The sequence below is a fragment of the Hoplias malabaricus genome, chromosome 1 (assembly GCF_029633855.1).
Source record: "Hoplias malabaricus isolate fHopMal1 chromosome 1, fHopMal1.hap1, whole genome shotgun sequence".
NCBI lineage: Eukaryota > Metazoa > Chordata > Actinopteri > Characiformes > Erythrinidae > Hoplias > Hoplias malabaricus.
In genome coordinates, this window is record NC_089800.1 from 76826267 (window position 1) to 76843170 (window position 16904).

The window sequence follows — 16904 nt, forward strand, 5'->3', positions numbered from 1 at the left end:
GGTTCCTCCCAAGGTTTCTTCCTCAGCTGGGGGAGTTTTTCCTTGCCACTGTCGCCCCTGGCTTGCTCACTTGAGGGTTTTACATTTGTCTTTACATTTCATGTCAAATCTTGTCTTACTGGAATTCTGTGAAGCTGCTTTGTGACAACATCAGTTGTGAAAAGCGCTATATAAATAAATTTGATTTGATTTGATTTGATTTTTAAATAAATGCTTTTTCTCCACATAGCATTTTTTCCAACATGTTTGTTTGTCTCATCTGTTCACATTATTTGTCCCAGAGTTCCACAAGCTTTTTTTCTATGAGCGTTTATTCATTTACAGAAATTCCATTAGTCCTTTGGTGTCCCCAAGCCCCTAAAGGCCAGCTGGAGAGGGCTCACTACACCTGCGCTGCTGAGGACCTGAAGATGTTGACAATCCTAACACAGTTGCTGCCTTTTAAAAAAGTGTATCAGGGACTTTCATGTCATAATGCTGCCTTCTGAGGCACCAACTCACACCTACTGTTTCAGACACAGCCTCAAGTGTGACACTCATTATCTGTAGGCAGCACCTTAAAGTGAAACACCTGCAAAGGGTGTGCTTGGGTGTATGTATGAACAGAGCCAGGAGGAGTGAGAGTGGAGGGGTGGGGGGAGAAACAGAGACCACTTTTAAAGACAAAAAATGTGAAAAATGTGTGGGCAGCTGAAAGCCTGTGTCCTCTATTGTTTCATTCTGAGCTCCAGGGATGGTATATGGCATGCTTCGGACGGATTTTTTAAAAGATTAAATAAAAATTATATTTTTTTAAGGTAATTAATGCCATTTTTAAGGTCATTAAGGACATACTGTAAGTGTGCTAAAACCTCACTATTTCTGGATCATTCCACCTCAGACATTTTACACCTAACTTTATAATAAGGTCGGAAAAACTTTCCTCAAGTATAAGTTTAACTTCTTAATTGTATATGCTATAAAAATGACAGGTGAATGTATGACTGCCCACTTGAGCTTCTATAAATACAGGAGCAATATTTACCTAATCCTCTGAGCTCGAATGCCAGCAATGTCAAAACCACCTATAACGTAACTTTCAGGAAAGCACCAGTCTGTGGCATGGTTTCAGGGTGCTTTCAGACATTCCTTACACTTGAGAAACACTTGAGAAAAATGCTGCTATTACATTTATTCATTCAAACAATCCTGAGCAACTTGGAAATGTTCATGAGAACTATCAGGAGAGGTTTGGTTGGGTTTACAACATAACACAAATATCCAGTCATTTCAAATACAATTATGTTTAGTCTCAAATTGAATTCATGAATATTTGGCTGAAAGAGTGTTCTCAGGATGCGTACAATGTGTACCAAATATAGTTTAAATATTGTGGATGAAAATGGAGCCAGAAAAATCACATTTCAGTATCTATCCCTTAAGTTCCAAAAGGACTTCTTATGAACAGTTACTGTGGAGTTAACTGTAGACATAGTTACAATACACATTTACTATGGACAGTTACTGTAGACATCAGCTGAACTGAAAGGCACATTGAGGCTGGAAAGACGCCCTGGAAGAGTACAGAAGTGCTGTGCCGTGCTCCAGCAATAACCTGTGAAAAATGCCCTGGCAGCTGCAGCATGACTCAAATTACACACTGCATTAAAATAATTTAATGCACTCTTACACCATAGACGCAGGTGATGAGATTCACAGCACCCTGGCGAAAGCTTACTGGACACATGTTAGATACTGGAGCATTTCTGTGAGGACTTGATTGCATTCAATTAGTAAGGCAGAAGGCTACGTTCACACAGCAGGTAAAAGTGGCCCAAATCCAATCTGTTTCATTATTGTGACACAGATGTGTCGTTTGTGTGGCTGAGTGAACGGCACAAATCGCATCGACTTTTTAAAATCAAATTTGGGACACTTTCACATGTTGTATTGAGATCCAATCCATATCCCATCTATGGCAATGTGAACCAAGAAATCTGAATTTATCACGAAATCAGATTTGGGCCACTTTTACCTGCTGTGTGATCGTTGCCATAGTGATAATCAGTTTTGAATTTCAAACTACTGCATCCAAACGCTGGAGGGCTCTATGTTGCTCTTGCTCACACTTATCATTGAGCATGGTTTTCAGTGCATATTGGATGTCTTTACACTTGCGTTTTTCAATGTTAATAATTTTGCCAAACCAGTCATGAAAAAAACAGTTGAAAGTTGGGCCTAGGCCTCCAGAAAACCAATACAATTTAAATTAATAAATGAAATATGGGAATTCAACCTCCATAATTGACCATATGTTGAGGCACTGAAGAAGTAGGGCTCTTTTAAATCATGGCCTATGTGAGTGCTGTTGTACAAGTGACCGACAGTCTGTTGCCTGTCTGGAGCAGCTTCAGTGTAATTGACACAATAATAAGCCGGCGCTGATAACGATCAAAAAAGCAGTTTGGGCTGTAGAAGCTCAGTTTGGATGCATCACGTAACAACTGTCCTTGAAAAGCATCGCTCCTGAAAAGGTCTCCTGCCATCAGCTAATGCACCAGTGAGATGAATTCCATCAAACAAAACCACTGCCTGCTCAGACAGTGATGCATTGTAGCCATTTTGTGGGTGTGGGCGAACAAAACAAAGTCGGGTTCAAATCCAGGTCTCTAACTCGAAGGGGCTAGCAGTAAAGCTATTAAGCCCAGGAGTCAGACGCAGTAGCTTAAGTACTACCCTGTTGTTTTTCTGGTGCAGAAAGCCTTTGAAGTCTAAATACAGCAATGCAGGCTTTTTAAGGCTTTTCTCTTTATCAACTGCCCCCTGTTTTGTTGCCACTAGTTACCAACCTACAAACTGAAGACCTACATCATCACAATCACATCATGTCAAGCCACATCAAACCGTTAAAGGTTAAACGCCTGGGGTTGAATGTGGTTTATCTTCTTAAATTTGCCTTTAACTCCATTTGATCTCCATATGATTCATAGCCAGTGTTCACAACAGCCTCAGCTCTCTCTGTAATGAGCCCCGTTTGATCCAGAGTGCTGTGAACAGAAACGATTCATCCCTAATTCTCAAATTTTTAAGTGCAGTTTTAGGAATTTAAGTCACATGTGAAAACATACCGCATGGGTTTCCTCCCACAGCCCAAAAACAGACGTTGGTAGGTGAATTGGGTTTACAGGGTGAAACACACACTCACATCTATGGACACATACCAGTGTGTACGTCTGGATCATGGAAGGAAACCAGAGCACCTGGAGAGAACACACTATACACCTCACAGTCAGTCGCCCGGAGCGAGGCTCGAACCCACAACCCCAGACCTATGTGACAGCAACACTACCAGTTGTGCAACCCAGATCAATTATTTCAAATAATAAAACACTGATTAAACACAAATGATGGTACTCCATTCAGTGCCTCAGGGACCTGAGAAGTAATCATCCAACATCAGTACTGACCTCAGTGTTCTCATGGCTAAACATCATCAAACCCTCACAGCAGTTCCAATATAGAATATAAAGTCTTCACAAAAGTTGTTACTGCTACTCAGAGGGACAAATTGCCTATGAATCCCCTTTGGCCATATCTTCAGAGGAGTTGGAGAGACCCGCTGCTACAATGCCTTTTTCTGGTTTCCAAAACCTTCAGTATTAGGTGAGCTCACTTAACAGAAAGAGTACACTCTTCTCAGATTCAGCTTAACACTAAGCCTATTTCCTGAGGCATCCGACAGCCAGAGAAGCACATGAGGTCTCGTGCACATGCCCTGGCCAGAACTGGACACTGTGCACCTTTCAGAATGTGCCTGTCTTGCCTGTGTGGAGCATGCTGCTGTTTTGTTTGCTCTAAAAGCACTGCTCTCTGCCTGAGAAACACATAAAACAACAACCCTTGGCTGTAGCACTCCTGGTCCATGGAGACTAGCGGGGAGCTTTCATGTGCCCCCTACTTACTGCTTTGAAGAGACGGCACGAGCTTGAGTAGGGGGAACAGAGGTGGCTTGCTCTAATAATAACCCTCAGAGTGGCAGAAAGGCACTCTTACGTGCACACACAAACACACACACATATATATCCACAGAGTCCCCCACTCTTTGAGAAGATGAAAGGCCTGCTTGATGAGGCGCTGCTAATTGAGGCTGTTTGAGTGGTGGTTTTGTGCTTCCAAGGCCAGGATGGGGCTTGTGTTGTTTCTCCCAGCACAGGATTTGCCAGGACTGCACCACTGCCCTGGTCTGTGTGGAACAGGCTTAAGGGCCATTAGCTGCCCTCCACGCTGCTTGAGGGCCCTTTAAATGCTCTAAGAGATGTTTTAGCCCAGGTTCGAGTGGCCAGTTTAGCATACTTTGAGGAACAAATTCAACTTTCCTATATATATATATATATATACTCTATGACCCCTTGTATATGTAAATTGTGCTGATGTACTTATGTAATTTTGGGGCCACTAATTTGTAATAATTCACTATTGATATGCCATTTTATTATATTAATTTAGGCGTATTATACACTGAGTGTCTAGTCATACTTCTACAAGTATTGTACGTTTTAATACTGTTTTTCATATTTTTTTTAGGGCAGCACAGTGGAGCTGGACGTTGTGGGTTCAAGTCCCACTCCGGGTGACTGTCTGTGAGGAGTTTGGTGTGTTCTCCCTGTGTCCACATGGGTTTCCTCTGGGTGCTCCGGTTTCCTCCCACAGTCCAAAAACACACATTGGTAGGTGGTAGGGCGACTCTAAAGTGTCCGTAGGTATGAGTAAATGTGTAAGTGTGCCCCCTCCATGGTGTTGTCCTGCCCCATGTGCCCCATGATTCCCGGGTAAGCACCGCGAACCGGAACTGGATAAGCGCTTCATTTTTATTAGTAACTTTGACATGTTCTGTTTGTTCATTTGTATTAGTGGCTGATTTTTATTTTATATTTTTACATTCAATTAATATTTAAGCACAGTTTTAATGGGTTTTCAGTTGGGGAGAATTAGTGGTGAAAATTAGTGGTGACTTTTATACCCAAGATATATTAAATGTAATTTTAGTGGGGTTATTCAATTAAAAGAAATTAACTAATTAATCAAACAATTTGTTGCAATGAATCGCATTGGCCATTACTAAGACTTAAGCTTTTAATAATATTCTTATATTTTACATTAAATATGTGTAAGAAATACCCAATGGAATTGAATTAACATTTTTTTATCTATAGACACTACAAACATAAGAAAAATATAAGAAAAAAAAAACATTAAAATACTAATACTTCCTTGTAATTGAGATAATTGAGATGGGTTTGAGATAAATATGTAGTGTGATGCATGACAAATTTGAAACTATTAGAAACTAGAGGAAACTATTATCTTTTACTGTATTATATTGTCTTTTTGAATTACGATCTCCTCCTACAACTACGCTGGAGTAGCGAAATCAGGTACCCATAATGACCGATTAGATCTGGATCGCAAATACCACTCCAGCTCATGCCAAAGATTTTGAACAAAGCTGAAGGTTCACCACTCCACAGCCCAGTTTTCAGAAGCTTTATACTCCTCTAGCCCACAGTTGGCACTGAGCATGGTGACTTCAAGCTGTTCCATGGTGTCCCATCATGATTCAAGCTTGTCAGTAATTACACATGAACTTAAGGCCAATATTATCAATGCCAAGCATTTGCTAGAGAGGTGTATTGGGCTGTGGAGCATTGGGAATTCTCTTGATTAATGGAGCATCATTCAGTAGCTTTAGGATAGTGGTGTTAAACATTCCACTTATGCCTTTAGGGCCAAATGCAATTCAGCACAGTCAACACAGCAATTTTCTTATATTTAGTCCAAATGGTTATAAGCAAATCGGGAATAGTTGCCTATTAATACTCCTTCATTTTAGATGAAATGTTGACGTCAACAATATGTTCTCTGTATAATGTAGTGGGCACATTCTTTATAGCCGTCTACTGATCAGTAGGCAGTGCAATATCTGGTCTTAGTAATTGACAGTTGCATATAACCAAAACATTACTCAAGCATATGACACCAACTTGTTTGAAAATAAAACATGTGTCTAACTCGAACCTGTGACAAAGTGCTGATAGCATTTGGCATGTCCAGAGTCCACTCTCACCGACTTTCTCAGAACTGTCACATCCACTTTAGCCAAGAGCTGAGTCAAGCATTATTCAGTCTTTCAGCTCCATGTACAAGAACAACAGGCTTAACGGAGAGGCATTATTAAACATGAGGACCACTCATTATTCGTCATGCTCTTTACTTTAAAAGCTAAGGTGGCTTTAAAGTTAAGGCTGATGAAACTGATACACATAAAACTGAGCACCCAAAACATTGTTCCACTGACTATATAGGCTCACATTGTGAGTTCTACAATTACAGATTTTAGTCCAATCTGTTCTCTGCTTACTACCATTTTACTCTGTTCTTCAAAGATCAGAACATGAATCAGAAGAAGCAGAGAATCCAACTAACTTTTAAGACCGAACCTGTGAGGTATTTCCAAAAGAGTGTCCTAGTACAATACCCCTGTAATAAAACCCAGAAAACAACCCTCTCAATAGGATAAGAAGATCAATATGTGCAAAGGGCACACCCACTACTGCTGCTCGTTGTTTTTTCTTTCTTTCTTTTTTTGGCTGCTCCCACTATAATTTGCCACAGCAATTCATTACAATCACCAAATTCAAGTTGCCAATGGTCTTACTGCACTAAATATGTGTTTTGTCTTTTGTATCTTTGAACTAGAAGTCAAACTTATTCATCTCATGCACCACCAAGATGATGCCCGAGCCTGGCATTGTTAGCAGACATTACGTGAAGGTTGGCTCCATGCCTGTGAAAGAGAATTCACATTGTGCTTTCTTTGTTGCAGGCCGTCACTGTTTTTAAACAACCCTTGAAAGGTTTTCCTGGGACATTTGGCCAAACCCACCAAAAGCCCAGATCTAATACCAAATCCTAGGGTTTTTGACATATCAAAAGTTAATAAAGATGTTGGCTGGAGCGGGAAAGAGCAGTTAGAAACGTGGGTGTTCGACTTTAAGCTGCATGATGTTGGCAGAATGGAGGTTTCATGACTGTGAAATTTGGAGATGTATCCAGTCAACTGAAAATGAACCGATTGCCATCTCGTACTTCCTCTAGACACTCTGCATGTCTTCACCGTCCAGAGAGATTCATCAGGAAAACTAATCAATTTTCAGTTGCAATAAAACCTTATATTACTGAGCTGAAATTGCAATTTAATGGAAAACCAGACTGAAAACAGATTTCTAGGTCCTGGTGGATGCCTGAATAGCAGTTTCTTGTCTGCCTGCTTTTATACACACAATTCAAGTCATGTCGAGGTGATAATTAACAGAGTCAAATCAGCTGGTAAAACAGGGAATAGATTAAACTCTGTAGTGCAAGATCACTCAGGACTGCAACTGAGAAGCAGTATTTTATCACCACAACAGGTCAAGTAATGTCTGGTGAACCACACTGAGATTCATTTGATCACCAGTATTTGATCTCAGGCTCTCTAAGGAGACAGCCTTGCACTTAGGCAGCTGCAAGAAACCAGCAGTGATCCAGCTTTTGTGTCAGTGTAGCAGTTACCTAGATGTATAGATGTTAATACATAGTGTGACTCACCCTTCCCGCTGCGCCTCTCCTTTCTCGAGTTCCTGAATGACCCCTAGAAGCACTTTGATGGTCTCCTGGCTGGAGCTGATTAGAGTCTCCATGGCCTGCAGTCTGGCTTTTATGTCCCCTTCCACCCCAGGAAGTGGAATAACCTGACCGTACCCTTGTCCTGCCACATCTTCCCGAGTCCCTGTGCTACCAAATCCATGGCCGCCATGATAGTGAGCCTGGCTAGTTTCCTGGGCTGTACAACTGGCACCATGTGGCAAGGTCTGAGACTGCAGGCCGTTCATCTGTGCACTCTCTTTCTTGCGTTTGCACCGCACCGAGGGACTCTCCAGGCATTCCACTTGCGTCAAAGATGTCCATGCAATAGGGCCGGTGACTTTTGAAGTTCCACCCCTGTCCTGCAGAGGTTGTGTCGAGGAAGTGGACGAGGAGCTCTTGGTGCAGTTGCCCTCTTGCGCTGCCCCGAATTCACCCTCATTGTGCTTAGATCCTAGGGTACTCCCCTCTTTCCTTGAATCAGGCTGCTCAGAGTTTGTGGTGGGATGCCTGACTTGACCTGAGGGATCTGGGCAGAGATCGCGATCTGGGCAATCAGACCCAGTACACAAGTCTTGTACATCACTACATGGAGGCATACTGTGCAAAAGTACCCGAGTCTTCTGTACCCTTCCCCCGCATGGCCCCTCCTCTTCTGTACTTTTCACATCACTCAAGAACCCATTGTTCTGGCCCTGGTAGTTCTCCACCAGAGCTGTGTGTTTGATGGTGTGCCCTTTCTTGCGCTCGAAGGGGAAAGTCTGATAGCGCTTCTTCAGGTCCGGTGAGGTTTGCACGGCAGTGCTCTTGGTTACATTAGGGATTGATCGACGTGCTGGCATAGTCATGTACCTCCTGTGCACAACCTTGCATGAGACAGAGCGCCCCTTTGTGCCTCGGGCTAGTCGAGCTGCCTCATTCTGAGCCTCACAGATGTCCTTGAAGCGAACCTGCAAGGCTTTGTTGCGCTTGCGTACCGTGTCCCCACGCCCTCCGCCTTCTCCTCCCAGGGTCGGACCTCCACACTCAGAGTCCGACTCTGAGTTCGACAGGGCACACCGGCCTGCCTCCTTACTGACCATCACTCCTGAGAAAGGAAGATAAAGAGAGAACAATAAGCAAAACAACTATGATTGCAGATCTAGCAGCGATGGCCTACTTTTGTCTATTCCTTAGCCTATAACATCCTGGCAGCCGAAAGCTTTTTAATCGTTCTGTTTAGCAGTGGATGCTGAGGATGATATGGAGCAACCTGCATTCCAACTCTGTGTAGTCCGGTTTCATCTCTCTAATGATATGATGCTTCGTGTGCAGAATAGCTGCGAACAGTGTCTGCAGCAAAGCTGGATGAAATGGGGCTTCTGTGGTGTAACATCAGAAATGCAGCTCAGTGCTGGATAGTAAATATAGAAAAACAAAAATGCAATTAAGACTTTTTTTTTAACATATGCAAAACACTCAAGCATTAAACACAGGTATCCACTCTGTTTGAGGTGTAAAATCTGCGTGAATAATATAGTATTCCCCACACAGTATACTGTATGAATACAAATTCTCCTTGACACATCCTCAGCTACTTCAAAGACACTGCTGCCAATTTAAACTTTGGTGTGAATAATTAATTGATCCTGGCCACATACACATTCCTGTCCATTTGGATCTGTGTGGAAAAGGGCAAATTGGCTGGCAGAACACCCATCCAGACATCCTGATTCATATCAAAAGACTGTTTTCTCATTCTCTATTATAAAACAACATCAATGCTTGTCTTTTATAAATGTTAACATTAACCATCAACATGTTTCTATTATATTAATTGATTTTGAAAGAAATATGAGACCTCTAACATATTAGGAGAATAATAAAACAAGTGTGCGAACAGCAGGATTACTTGTGAATCTGTCCACAGGTGTGTGTGTGTTTGAATGATTGTGCAGGGTGTGTTCTTGCCGTGTGCCTGATCATTCCAGGTAGGTTCCTGTTTGTCTTTTCCTACAAAGACAAGCAAAGGGAAAACAGAGGCTGGGTAGTGGTTAATAAAACACAAGATGAGGTGAGAAGAGAAACAAGGTGAGAAACAAAGCCTAAAAAGGAAACCAAGTGAGACAAGATGTATGAAATAATATACTAAAATCTAAGCGTGTGAAAAAAACCTAGAGACAAAAGCAGAACAGGAGCATGAAACGAGATGACAGCTCCAGTCTCACTGTGACACTGATCAGGATGAAGAATTTACAGAAAATGAATGGATGAGTAGATATGTTAAAACATTTTAGATCTAAGTTTATGAATGTGTTAATTAAATGACTATAATACATTTTAACAACTAGTTAACTCTTGCATATATTTGTATGAATTTAATTGTATAGCATAAACCTTTAAAAAAATATTAATAGTCATATTAATATTACCAAAAATTAAAAATAGCTATTCATACTCTGATTAGTTAATGCATATAATTCCAACATGCCGGGTAACTAACATAATCTGTAAACCATAGCGTCACCTCAAAACCTTAGTGAAATGACCCAAAAACAATTTTTTATGATACATATAATAATATTAGGAGTACCCAACAGAAGGAAAAAGTCGCAGAGGTGGTTTCTGGCAGTGGAACACAGTGTGCTTTGGCTGGAATCTAGTTCCCAGCACAAGCATGTGGGTTTGAAGAAAGCTTTTGTGTACTACCACTCACCCTACAAACCCCAGGGAGTTAGGACAGCCCACTTTTCAATGCCCTGTTCTTTTTATTTACCGATAGATTAAGCATATTATATGACACAGTCCACTGACACAGTCCGCAGTCCCAATGTTTCATAAATATGTGATAAAACTAAATTGAAAGGCATTGATCAGCCTTTCGAGTCCTTGGAAAAAAGGTTGAAAACAAATGAAGGAAACATCAGAACATAGTACACCCACTCACAGATGCCCGAGGAGCTAATTTACTGTGTGAAGTAATGAGTTATCATAATTTTGCATACACTTGAATACTGTATACAGAATTGGACTTCTTTCTATCTTCAAGGTATATTCTTGACAAATGTAAGAATGATGAAAATGTCAGTAATGTGTGATATATATATAGTTTGGTGTGTTCCCCCCGTGTCCATGTGGGTTTCCTCCGGGTGCTCCAGTTTCCTCCCACAGTCCAAAAACACACATTGGTAGGTGGACTGGTGACTCAGAAGTGTCCGTAGGTGTGAGTGAAAGTGTGTGTGTTGCCCTGTGAAGGACACCGCACCCCCACACCCACCGCCGCCCTGAACTGGATAAGGGGTTACAGATAATGAATGAATGTGGTTATACAGAATTTATACAAGCACCACGCTTACTGAGAAGGTATTAGTTTATTTTATATATAATTATCTTAGGTGCCTAAGACTTTGGCACAGTACTGTAAATCCCATAAATGTGACTTTGCAGGAGAGGGAATATATATAAGTGAATTTTTCAAATAGGGCATATAAGAAAAAATTAAAATAATGGGTCAAAACTGGTCTTTTTTCACTATATGGTACCTAATCTACTCAAATTTTCCTGGCTCTACTCACTTTTTGGTCCATGGTCCCTGGTCCGTCTCCCCCTAAATGTAGCCTATGACAGTGCAAAACCCTGTCTCTAATGGGAACTGCAGGCTTTGGAAACCACAACAACGGTGGTGGGAATAAGTGCTGTTCTGACAGGCCAGTGTAGGTTTTTCATTCCTTGTTGTACTGTCTAACTCTTGCTGGAGTCCACCAATCCAAGGATCATATTTACTGCTTCAAAAGACCACAGCATAATTTTTACGAGATGTTGTTGTCAGTCGGATTAAAACACATATTTTCACAACTGTAGTGTGGATATTTTACATACGCCTAGTTTGTGCTGGGTGTCTGCATTTGGTGGAGTCTTTCTGGCCGGTTAACGCTCTACAAGGTTTACCTGTCACATATAGTTTCTCAGCTACTCGCTTGGAACCATAAGTGAGCAGGGACCACATATCAAATTTGCCTAGTGGAAATCACCATATATAAATGACTGTCCACTGACAGCCAATTTCATTCCCTAAAGTAACTATCTTTTTTATTTTAATAGTGCACCTTAATTTCAGCAAACCATGAGTCCTTTTTTCCCCCACACAGAACCACTGGACCTATAATACATGGAAGTGGTAATTGACTGATAGTTAAACTGTCCAAATGTTTTCACACTCAGTGCTTGGTTCAGCACTGGATATCCGTGAGAGTGACGTCTGAATGACTCAATAACTGAGATCACTGCTGGCCATCTCCTCAGTGTGTTAAGTACGTCTGATTTCCAGAGTGTGAGCTCGTCTGAGTTGACAGTGATACACTTATCCTCGGCTCGTCATTGAGCTGTCCTCTCTCTTGATACAATCAGTTCTATCCTGTCTCTCAAAATAATGACGTCAGTCTGAAAAGCCAGCAGAAATAGGAAAGATATTCCTGCAACTGGCCTTAACGCACACTGCAAAATGTGATATGGCAGCTCCTATGCATTTACAGATGAAATCTCATCATGCGACTGCATACTATGCAACCAGTGGCAGTTATCAGAACCCTGATAAAACTGAGCTCTGTTGGCAAGACAGGCCCAAGGCTCTCTATAGCATCTGCAGTCTCACCTATCTCTCATTTACTACCATCTGCCTGCTCCAAACAGATGGCACTGCCTGATTGATTCATTGATCGGGTAATTCAATTAACGTGGCTCATCCGTGAAGTGGCAATGACTGGCCCTCAAAGTGTTTACAAAATGTTTATTAATACTTATCAAACACATTAATCATACCTTTAATAAAATGTTATAACACATACAGTATGAAAAATAATCAGTATCATGTAGCTTGCCAAAGCTGTACTGAACCTGCCTGGAATGAAAAAATATTCTACTCCCATGCACAGTGAGGAGGATGGTTGGAGAAGCGGAATGTTCTCCACAGACCTCAGTGAGATATTTGCAGAAGATGGTAGCACCTTAGGGTCACCAAGTCTCCAAAACTACATTTAGACACCACCTCCATGCCAACAAACTGTTTGGAAACCATGTTAGAGGAAATCATATTTCTCCATCTAGCCAAGTAAGTGCCTGGAGCTCACTGGACACTACCAGAACTGACTAAAAAAGCAGGATCTATGGCGTGATGAGACCAAAATAGAGCTATTTCACAGCACTCAAGGAAAAGCCTGTACAACTGTTAAAGGTAACCTTCACGATTTTAATCAAAAAACACTTTTTATAAAATTCTGAGTCTGTTTGTGTGCCTGAAACCAGTCGAATGTGTTTACAAAGCCCCAACGTCTGTAAATGGGTAAAAAAAAAATTGTCTCAGTCGTTTATGCTAGAATTTCACTCTCTGCTTATGGCAGAAAAAACTTTTGGTTTTTTTAGACAATGAAGAGCCCTCCAAATCTTGAAAATCATGAACTGAAATGAGGATGTGCTCTATTCTTTCTCCATTGGTGGGTAACATTGATTTATTTTTGCTGTAGATAGAACTGACTCTAAAGAGCATGCTAATTGCATGAAAGTAAACATCGACTGAATGTGCGACAAAACTGAAGTTGCAAATGAATTCCTCAAATGAGGTAACTCAAACAGTGAATAAAAACTTTCAGACAAGTTCAACTTCAGCCACGTACAAACAGCAGTCAGTATTTTCCACTGAAACATATTTTCCCACCTTAAAAACATGAACGTAAACAAACTAGTTTCCCCACAATCATAGACATTCCCTTTAAGTGTTATAGAATATCTGTAATGTTCTGGGGCTGATTTTCCTTCTAATACCTTGAAAAAAATGTCATCATAAATTAGATATTCTTGCTCCTTCGGATGAGAAAAAAAAAACCTGAGGCAGTGGAAAGGCTTCCTACCCTCCTCAAAATATTACATAGTGCTGTAACTAATGCTCTGTTCTCCATATTACAGGTCAGTGAATCATCACAATGATTCTGAAGCAGTAATTTTAAGGTAAAATACCATATAGTGTACTATCTACTATCCTTTAAAACCTAAGGAGTGAAGTCAGGAGTCCACAAGAAAAGATCCAGGTGAATCTCCAGAGAGATTCTGTTCTGGTTCCGGAGCGTCTGAGAGTCCTGGCACTGGGGGATATTACACAGACTTGCATTTATTTTGTGAAGACTTGTTTTTTATGTAAATGCTTCTAGCCTAAACCTAGTCTATACTTTACCCCTTACATTCAAACAAACCTTCACCTTAAAATTTACATTGTGAGGTCCCCACCAGATAAATCTGTAAGTGTATAAACTGGTTTTCATCCACACAACAAAATATGGTTCTGGTATACATTGCATAACCATAACATTATGACCACCTACTTGTTCCTACTAATTTTGACACACACACTTGAAGAAAACCTTTACATTAGTGAGTCACTGATTGAATTTCAGCGTCGCAGGAAATTCTAATCTGTGCTTGAAGTGTGTCTCTATCGGATAATGTAAGATATATATATATATATATATAATGTATGTGTGTGTGTGTGTGTGTGTGTGTGTGTGTATGCTTCTTCCCAGGAGAGAAGCTCTAACTGCAGCAAATGGGGACAAACCACTTATTTAAAGGGGGACAAACAGCCTATTTGTGGCAGGCGAGGCCTAAAGGTTAGAGAAGTTAGCTTGAAACTGAAAGGTTAGAATTTGATGTGACTAGCGGCATGTTAATTGTACTTAATCGCGTGTGTGTGTGTGTGTTTACAGCAGACAATAGTTCAGTTCCCAGCTCAGGCAGGAACACTTCTATATTTTTGCAGAATTTGTATTGTACAAAATTGTGATTATTTTTGGATTGTTAAAGCCACTCCGACTCTAAGGTTTTCAATTTGGCGCCATCATTCCAGAGAATGTAGTTCCACCCGACCACAGCCCGGATTTAGGGGGCTATATACCCCTCTTTTGTATAGGTAGCCTATATGTGGTATATATATATATATATCACATACAGTTGCTGTTGAATAAAGAGAATTAAGAGAATAAAAAGATTTTATTCCAAGTAACTTGGAGCATGTGAAGGGCAGCTGCTGGGTCCAATGTATGTGGTAAACTGAAATTTGACACATCCTGTTTAAAACATCCGTATCATATTAATACTAATGTTACTGTAACGGACAAACATTTACTGTGTTTAAAGAATTATTATATTTTTCATTCTAAACACATATAATTTCATATAGTTTCAGGGACTGCAGCAGAATAGCAGTAATGTGTTCATTTCTTCAGATTAATGATGCATTTCAGACTGTTGCCTTACAATTAACACAAAAATAAATTAGTTCAAATCACTCCTTTGTGGATGCTTCAGTTGCATAAATCAGTAAACATCTCTCTCTCTCTCTCTCTCTCTCTCTCTCTGACCCCAGTGATTTGGCCTCAGTCATCCCCAGGATTATGAATAATGCTTTGAATCTAAAATTGCTAAAGTAATCCTCTTATATCTTTTCCTGTACTCTAGTGGACCACGCTGTCCACTGGTGGAAACGCCAAGCAGTTCCTTCTGAAACAGTCTGATAAAAATTAAACATGCTTCACCCACCACAGTTGAGGTTCCATTACTGTAATTGTACTGTAAAAAAGAGAAAAAAACCCACTTGCTCTTTATATTCCAATAATAGAAAAATAGATATGGCTTTCCAGTGACAGAACGGTGTAAATCTTCTTGTGCTGGAAGCTTTTGTCCTGTGGTTTCCTTGAAACTATTTCTCATCCAGTAACGTTTTATTCAATGTATTTATTATCATTTTCAGTGTCTTTTGTATCTTGAATTTCCTCATACAGAAATATGATATATGACCATATACAGATTCCCCATATGCATTTGTTCATTTTCTGAAATCACTTGATCCTGATCAGGGTTGCGGTGGGTCCCAGGAACACATCCTGGAAACCCTAGATCCATTACAATATATTATGGCATACATTAGAATACATGGATTTCAACACTATGTGAATACTCGCTCACACGTTTACACTTATAGACTATTTCACACTTGGCCAGATTCTCACACACTCACCCACTGGGGCATGTCAAAGAGCTAATAACTATGATTTTAAAAAATGAGCAATAAAAATGAGTATGTCCTACAATACATTCTTTCATGAGACAACGTGCATCATATGGTAGTCTAGGAATTTAATAATACACTAGACATCCAAACAATGGTAGACACTCACAGCTTTTTCAAGCATGAAATGCACACCACTTAAAGGTCACCATGCCCAATGCCAAGTGTTGACTAATGGAGTACATTTCCTCATACAGAAATATGATATATGACCATATATCATATTTAGATCTATAGCTTTATAGACAGGGTGGCACGGAGGCGCAGCAGGTAGTGTCGCAGTCACACAGCTCCAGGGACCTGGAGGTTGTGGGTTCAATTCTGACTGTCTGTGAGGAGTTGGTGTGTTCTCCCTGTGTCTGCGTGGGTTTCCTCCGGGTGCTCCGGTTTCCTCCCACGGTCCACAAACACACGTTGGTAGGTTGATTGGTGACTCCAAAGTGTCCGTAGGTGTGAGTGTGTGAGTGAATGTGTGTGTGTGTGTGTGTGTGTCTGTGTTGCCCTGTGAAGGACTGTGAAGACCCTGTGAAGGACTGGCGTCCCCTCCAGGGTGTATTCCCCGCCTTGCGCCCAATGATTCCAGGTAGGCTCTGGACCCACCGCAACCCTGAATTGGATAAGCGGTTACAGATAATGAATGAATGAATGCTCTATAGAGTTAATATATATAGTTAAGCAGTGGAACAACATTCCCTAGAGTAATGGAGCTCCATCTAACACGTTGAGAATGGACTAGAGAGGGGTTAGTGTTTGTGATCCACAATCAAGTACCCCAAGCAATATTTCACCATCGCTGTCTCAGAGAGCAAATGGGGCCAAACAGCCTATTTGTTGCAGGCGAGGCCTAAAGGTTAGAGAAGTTATCTTGAAACGGAAAGGTTAGAGTTCGATGTGACAATGGTTCAGTTCCCAGCTCAGGCAGGAACACTTCTATACCTTTGCAGAATTTGTATTGTACAAAATTGTGATTATTTTGGGATTTTTAAAGCCACTCTGACTCTAAAGTTCTGGATATTGCACCATCATTCCAGAGAATGTAGTACCACCCGACCACAGCCCCGGATTTAGGGGGTTATATATCCCTTTTTTGAGTAGGTAGCCTATATGTACTCTTTGTGGTTTTGCTTAGTGGTATCATCAATACTATTTT

General features: G+C 40.8%; 1 protein-coding gene across 4 annotated transcripts in view; it reads right to left on the reverse strand.

Moving 5' to 3' along the window:
* The window catches only part of insyn2ab (inhibitory synaptic factor 2Ab), a 50227-nt gene that overhangs the window by 26385 nt on the left and 6938 nt on the right, over positions 1–16904 (reverse strand). For all 4 annotated transcript variants that reach the window (XR_010795353.1, XR_010795355.1, XR_010795350.1 and 1 more), the window contains exon 2: positions 7627–8749. Coding sequence is in view for 1 of the 4 variants with exons in the window: in XM_066644355.1 (XP_066500452.1) it covers positions 7627–8744 (1118 nt within the window). In the remaining 3 variants the exon portion in view is untranslated. The remainder of the gene's footprint in view (positions 1–7626; positions 8750–16904) is intronic.